Source organism: Scylla paramamosain, chromosome 25, assembly GCF_035594125.1.
Source record: "Scylla paramamosain isolate STU-SP2022 chromosome 25, ASM3559412v1, whole genome shotgun sequence".
NCBI lineage: Eukaryota > Metazoa > Arthropoda > Malacostraca > Decapoda > Portunidae > Scylla > Scylla paramamosain.
Window position 1 is genome coordinate 1,195,001 of NC_087175.1, and position 7,500 is coordinate 1,202,500.

The following is a 7,500-nucleotide window of genomic DNA, read 5'->3' on the forward strand; positions in this document are numbered from 1 at the left end:
AGAGAGAGAGAGAGAGAGAGAGAGAGAGAGAGAGAGAGAGAGAGAGAGAGAGAGAGAGAGAGAGAGAGAGAGAGAGAGAGAGAGAGAGAGAGAGAGAGAGAGAGAGAGAGAGAGAGAGAGAGAGAGAGAGAGAGAGAGAGAGAGAGAGAGAGAGAGAGAGAGAGAGAGAGAGAGAGAGAGAGAGAGAGAGAGAGAGAGAGAGAGAGAGAGAGAGAGAGAGAGAGAGAGAGCTTAACAGATGAGGTCCTTCTCTTATACCCCAGATCTTCCTCCTCCTCCTCCTCCTCCTCCTCTTCCACCTCTCTCACCTCACCACCTACTCCTCACCTCCTCCTCCTCCTCCTCCTCCTCCTCCTCTTACATTCTCCATCCATCCTCCTCCTCCTCCTCTCATGCACCTTTCACCTCCTCCTCACTGCCTCATTCCTCCCTTCCCTTCCTTACCTCCTCCTCCTCCTCCTCCTCCTCCTCCATCTCCTCCTCCTCTTCTTCTTTTATGTTAGATAATGTTGATATTGATGATGATGATGATGATGATAATGATAATAATAATAATAATAATAATAATGATAATAATAATAATAATAATAATAATAATAATCGTTATGAAATTTTGTGATTTTTTCTTCCTTTATCTTTTCTTGTTCTTCTTGTCTTCTTCCTCCTCCTCCTCCTCCTCTTCCTCATCCTCCTCTTACACTTCTTCCTCGTCCTCTTCTTCCTCCTCCTCCTCTTCTCCTTTTGTTGCTGTTGTTGTTTTCATTTTCTTTTTCTACTAATTTTCTTCTTCTTCTTCTTTCTTTTTCTATTCCTCTCTTTCGTCTTCTTGTTTCATATTCCTCCTGCTCCTCTCTTTCATCACCATCTTCCACCACCACCACCACCACCACCACCACCACCACCACCACCCCCGGACAGGTGCAGCCAAGCCTCTTCTAGGGCAGGTATCTTAGGTGTGATAAGATTAGTTAGGCAAACAGGTGTATTGGGTTGTATTTAGATTGCTCTCTCTCTCTCTCTCTCTCTCTCTCTCTCTCTCTCTCTCTCTCTCTCTCTCTCTCTCTCTCGTAACACTCATCTGCACTATATTCAAAAGGGTTCCATGTATTTTAAGTCACACGTGTTTTTAAGGGTGTTTTTATGGTTCTAGTGACAGATTAACAAGATTTCTTTCTACATTAACAGGAGAAATAGTCTTGAGATCCCGGCTGGTCATCTCTGTGGCTTTTGAAAATTGTACTGGTGAGAAAGTCAAATGTTATAAAATCTTTCCTCTCTCCCTCTCTCTCTGGTTTTCCCCACTCTCTCTCTCTCTCTCTCTCTCTCTCTCTCTCTCTCTCTCTCTCTCTCTCTCTCTCTCTTCCTTTGATAGTAAAGCAGTGTTGATAGTATTGTGGAACTTTTAGTGAGTGTTGTTGTTGTTGTTGTTGTTGTTGTTGTTGTTGTTGTTGTTATTATTATTATTATTATTATTATTATTATTATTATTATTATTATTATTATTATTATTGTTGTTGTTGTTGTTGTTGTTGTTATGTTGTAGATGAGATGTGTATGAGAGAGAGAGAGAGAGAGAGAGAGAGAGAGAGAGAGAGAGAGAGAGAGAGAGAGAGAGAGAGAGAGAGAGAGAGAGAGAGAGAGATAGTTTTGTTTTTGTTTCTTTTCATGTTTCTATTTAATTTCTACTACTACTACTACTACTACTACTACTACCACCACCACCACCACCACCACCACCACCACCACCACCATCACCACCATCACCAACCATACAGCAAAACACGTGGCATTTTCCTTATCACTCTCTGCACTCCCTCCCTCTCTCTCTCTCTCTCTCTCTCTCACCTCTCCCTCTTCCCTTTCCTTTATTCACCTCCCCTCTTCTCCTCTCCCTTATTTCACTCACCTATTAACCCTTCACCCTTCACCCTGTCGCCCCTTTCTCCATAAATAAGGGAAAGGGGGGTAGGGGGGTGGAAGGGGTCAGGTGGAGTTACATGGGTGAGTGAAAGCAAGATAAACTAAAGTAACTCTCTCTCTCTCTCTCTCTCTCTCTCTCTCTCTCTCTCTCTCTCTCTCTCTCTCTCTCTCTCTCTCTCTCTCTCTCTCTCTCTGTGTGTGTGTTTATCTTTCCTTCAAATTCACTTTTCAGGCCTTTTTCAGTTCGTCTAATTAATTTTTCTTGTTTTTTTCTTCTTTATTTATCATTTTAACAGTTTTTTTTTTTTTTCTGTGCCTCTGTTTCCTTCCTGCTCTTCCTCCGTTTCTCTCTCTTCCATCTCTCTTCCCCTTCAAATTCACTTTTCAGACCTTCTTCACTTCGTCTAATTCATTTTTTTCTTGTTTTTTTTTTCCTCCTTATTCATCATTTTAACTATTTTATGTCTCTCTTCCTGTTTCCTTCCTGTTCTTCCTCCGTTTCTCTCTCTTCCATCTCTCTTCCCCTTCATATTCACTTTTCAGATCTTCACTTCATCTATTTAAGTTTTCCTTGTCTTTTCTCTCTTCTGTCAATATTAACATTACTTTCTCCTTCTCCCTCTTTTTCTCTCCTATCCCTTCGTTTTTCTTACTCGCATCTATTTCTTTATCTCTTCCTCAGATTCACGTTTCACTTCATTTTTAACCTTTTCCTTGTTTTTTTTTCTCGCTTTTATCATTTCTAATCGTATTTTCTTCTTTTTCCATCTCTCGTTTGTTTATCTTCCCTTCTAATTCACTTTTCATCCCTCCTTCAATAAATATCTTCACTCTTCCCTCTTGATTCCAACCGTATTTTCTTCCCTCCTCTTGTTCTCTTCCCTCTCTTATTTCTTTATCTTTCCCTCCAAATTCACTTGTCAGACCTCCTTCACTTCGTATCTTTCACTTTCTCTCCCTTTCTCTCCCTTCAGTCATCATTCTCTCTCCTCCTTTCCCTTTATCACTGATCTGTCCTCCAACACAAACAAAACACGTGCTTCTGTTTACTTTCTGGTGGCGACAGCTGGCAAGGATCTCGACTGCCAGATTATACATTTTTCGAGTTTTATTATTAAGGAATGATTGTTGCTGTTATTGGTGGAAAACTAAAGGAATAATTTGATTTTGTGTTTTTTAATAGGTAGGGATTGAGAAAATTGTGTTGTTTCTTATTTAAGTTGTATGATGTGGCTCTCTGTTTATAGTTAAGTATCTGTCCATCTCATTTTATATAGATGGGGTTTAGTTTAGCGTTCCATATGTAAACTAGTAATTTTGTAATGTTTTTAATAATAGCTAGAAACTGTGAAAGGGGCGAAATATGTTGATTAAAGATATTTGCGTGTCTAAATGTTTTTGTCCTGGCGGTCTCTGCAAGACATCTACAAACACAAGAACCGCCAAAATCACGCACTACAAAGACGGAAAAGCACCGAAATAAAACAAAACACAACAAAGAACACCTGAAATAACTTGAGTACCCTTTTACAACATCTTTCAATAACCAAAACTCGAGAAATAAGCGGTATTCAATAAATCCCGTAAACATCTACAAACACAAAAACACCAAATCGAAATGAAACACATAAAATAAACTTACCAAAAACCTACAGTAATATTATTCAACACTTTTCTATCACCAAAATCAACGAAACAAGCCCTATAACGAAATTCCAATCAAAATATCTACAAGCAAAAAACACAAAAACAACACTAAACTCAACAAAAACCCACAAAAACAACAACCAATAAATTTAACAAACACATTTCGATAATAAAAACTAAGAAAAACAAGCTATATATAAAAAAATTCCCTTCAAAATAGAGAGGGCTCGGGAAGACATCAGCTGATCCAGTCAACATGGCCGCGACGCTCGGTAACACGGCCAGTCGCTTGCCTTTGATTGTCATTCTCGGCGCTACCGGGACAGGAAAATCCAAATTGGCCCTGGAAATAGCAGCGCGGTTCCAGGGAGAGATAATCAGCGCGGATTCCATGCAGGTGAGAGCGCTGGAAGAGTGAGAAATGGAGAGATGGTGGAGGAGGCCGGCTGGTGGTGATGGTGCTGGTCAGGCTCTCTTTGTCTTGCTCAAAGAAGTCTTGAATTTCTACGTTCTGTACTTCCCACACCCTTCCCGGCCATTGTGTGTATTCCTGTATGCTAGTAGTGATGTTTCAAGGTGATACAATAGTTAATTTAGCTGTATTTACTGTATTTTTTAGCTATATAAGACCGTCGCCATGTGCTCGGGAAAAATTGAGTAAATATCTTGCCTTTTCATGAATATTTGTGGGTTTGTGTGAATTCTAAGGTGATTTTTCATTGTATTAGTGAGTTTTGGTGTTGAGTGATGCTGGTTATTCATCGTGTACGTGTGAGTGAAGAGAGGCGCGGGCTGCTGCTTCTGTAACTTGCATCAGTTAATGGGGCCGTGAAGCAAAGCGTGTTTTTTTCAGTTCCTTGTAAATTTTAGGGTTTTTCCAGATCTCGCTTAGTTTTTTTTAGGGTTAGTTAAGGGTGTTTTTCGGTCCTTGTGGTTCTTTGGGCAAGTTTTAAGGGTGTTTATTAAGAGTTTTGCAGTTTCTAGGGAGTTTTGGGTTAAGTTACCAATATTTTTTAGGCTTCTACATCGTCCTTCTTCTCCAGACAAGTTTTTTTTTTAAAAATTTTTACAAAGGTACTGTTTTCTTTCTTTCTTCTTTCTTTTCCTTTTTAGTCTTTTATCTTCATTATCATCATCATCATCTTTTTCTTCTTCTTCATTAACTAGTTTTTCTTTCATTTTAGTGGGTTGCTTCTCTTCTTCTTCTATTCCACCTCTCGTCTACTTTCTTCTCTCCTCTCCTCTCCTCTCCTCTCTCCACCTCTCCACTTTCCTCTTGTCATCATTCTTTCTTTAAATCACTTTTTTTTATTCATGTATCCATCCATCCATCTTTTCATTCTTTTTTCCTTCTTTCTTTCTTTCTTTCTTTTCTTTTCTTTTCTTTCTCTTCTTTTCTTTCTTCCCTTCAGACAGTTTCTCTTCCTCCTCCTCCTTGTCCTCCTCCTTTTTATCTCCATGTCCCTGCATCACACACACACACACACACACACACACACACACACACACACACACACACACACACACACACACACACAGCAACATTCTCTTATCATGACCTTCATACACTTATTACTGACCTTTGTGCCCCCCTCTCTCTCTCTCTCTCTCTCTCTCTCTCTCTCTCTCTCTCTCTCTCTCTCTCTCTCTCTCTCTCTCTCTCTCTCTCTCTCTCTCTCTCTCTCCTTTATTTGTATCTTCCTTCCTTCATTTCTTCCTTCATTTCTTTAATTATCTTTTTTATTTATGCTTTTTGCCTTCCTTCCCTCCCTTCCTCCCTCCCTCCCTTCACTAAATCTGCCCTCCCCCATTACTTTCCTTCATCAGTTCTACCCATCACTAGTACTCCCATTCATTACCTCAGCAAATTCATCCGTTCACCCATTACTTCTATAAAACCCATCACCGGCTTACTCTAGGCTATTCCAACTCTCTCTCTCTCTCTTTATCTTATCTGTCTCTCTCTCTCATTTGGTCCTTGGGTTATTAATGTGATGGTGGTGGTGGTGGTGGTGGTGGTGGTGGTGGTGGTGGCCAGACAGTCAAGGTTGTGATTGGGCAGGGTGATCATGGTAACAAGTGAGCTATTGAGTGTTTTGGTCAAGATTGTGTCTTTTTAAATTGTTGTAAGTGTGGGAGATGATAATTATCTGTCTTCGCTTTCTTAACTTTGCAATTTATTTATTTATTTATTTATTTGTTTTTGTTTTTTTCAGTTATTATTTTTTCCTTTGTTTTTTCTTGTGTTTTTTTTGTTTATTTATTTATTTTATTTATTTACTTTTTCTTACTTTGCGATTGTCGTTTTCAAGTTTACGAGCTCTTGTTTTTTCTTGTGCTTATTTTTTTGTTTATTTATTTATTTTATTTTACTTTTTTTTACTTTGCGATTGTCGTTTTCAAGTTTACGAGCTCTTGTTTTTTCTTGTGTTTATTTTTTTGTTTATTTATTTATTTTATGTTATTTTTTTACTTTGCGATTGTCATTTTCAAGTTTACGAGCTCTTGATCGGCGCCAACAAGCTGCATTTCAACATTCATAAGTACCGTGGCAATAAGCATCACCTTCTTTACGTTCTTTAACTCAGCATTACTCAATTTAGGAAAGGATAGCATTAAAACACTTATTATCCCTTCTATTAGGCTAACTTCACCACAGCAACACAGCAGCACAGCCCAGTTAGCAGCAGCGGAAGTGGAGGCAGTCTCTGGAGTGCTTGTAATCATATGCAAGGAAGTTACGAGTGAAAAAGATTATTACTGTTTATGGTTTGCCATTTCTACCGAGTTCGGAGATTGGCTGAGGATGAAGAATGCCAGTCGAGGTGTGTCCGAGTGATTGGCAGTTAGGGAAAGGTGTACCAGGTGGCAGTAAGGAGGATAATTACAAGTTTCTTTATTTTTTTGCATTTTTTTCTTCTTCTTTTTATTTTCTTTTTCTTTCGTTTTTGTTTGTTGTTGTTTTGGTGCTCATTTTTTTTTTTTTTTTTTTTGTTTTGTTTTTTGTTTATAGGTACATATGGTTTGTTTGTCTCTCTAATTTCTTTGTTTCTTTTTTTCTTTTCTTTTTCTTGTTTTGGTGCTCATAATTTTTTTTTTTCTTTATTCTTTTGGGTAAGATTGAGATGATTTTAGTATTCTCATCTGAAGACTCGGTTAGGTTAGGTTAGGTTAGGCTTGATTAGGTTAGGTTAGGTTAGGTTAGGTTTGATTAGGTTAGGTTAAGTTAGGTTAGGTTAGATTAAGTTAGGTTAGGTTAGGTTAGGTTAAGTTAGGTTAGGTTAGGTTTGATTAGGTTAGGTTAAGTTAGGTTAGGTTAGATTAGATTGTTAGGTTAGGTTAGGTTAGGTTAAGTTAGGTTAGGTTAAGTTAGGTTAGGTTAGGTTGAGTTAAGTTAGGTTAGGTTAGGTTAAGTTAGGTTAAGTTAGGTTAGGTTAAGTTAGGTTAAGTCAGGTTAGGTTGAGTTAGGTTAGGTTAGGTTAGGTTAGGTTTGATTAGGTTAGGTTAGGTCATGTTAAGTTAGGTCAGGTTAAGTTAGGTTAGGTTAGGTTAGGTTAGGTTAAGTTAGGTTAGGTTAAGTTAGGTTAAGTCAGGTTAGGTTGAGTTAGGTTAGGTCAGGTTAGGTTAGGTTAGGTTAGGTTAGGTTAGGTTAGGTTAGGTTAGGTTAGGTTAGGTTAGGTTAGGTTAGGTTTGATTAGGTTAGGTTAGGTCAGGTTAAGTTAGGTTAAGTTAGGTTAGATTAGGTTAGATTAAGTTAGGTTAGGTTTGATTAGGTTAGGTTAGGTTAGGTTAGGTTAGATTAAGTTAGGTTAAGTTAGGTTAGGTTGAGTTAGGTTAGGTTTGATTAGGTTAGGTTAAATTAGGTTAGGTTAGGTTAGGTTAGGTTAGGTTAGGTTAATCAATTTCATCTATTTCACAGTTTAGTCTTCACTG

General features: G+C 38.3%; 1 protein-coding gene across 1 annotated transcript in view; it reads left to right on the top strand.

Annotated features, from left to right (window-relative positions):
* The first annotated feature begins 3,793 nt into the window (after positions 1 to 3,793).
* LOC135113057 (uncharacterized) overlaps positions 3,794 to 7,500 on the top strand; it is a 30,360-nt gene continuing 26,653 nt past the window's right edge. The window contains 1 exon segment of the mRNA XM_064027997.1: positions 3,794 to 3,964. Coding sequence (XP_063884067.1) covers positions 3,824 to 3,964 — 141 coding nt within the window. The 5' untranslated portion in view covers positions 3,794 to 3,823.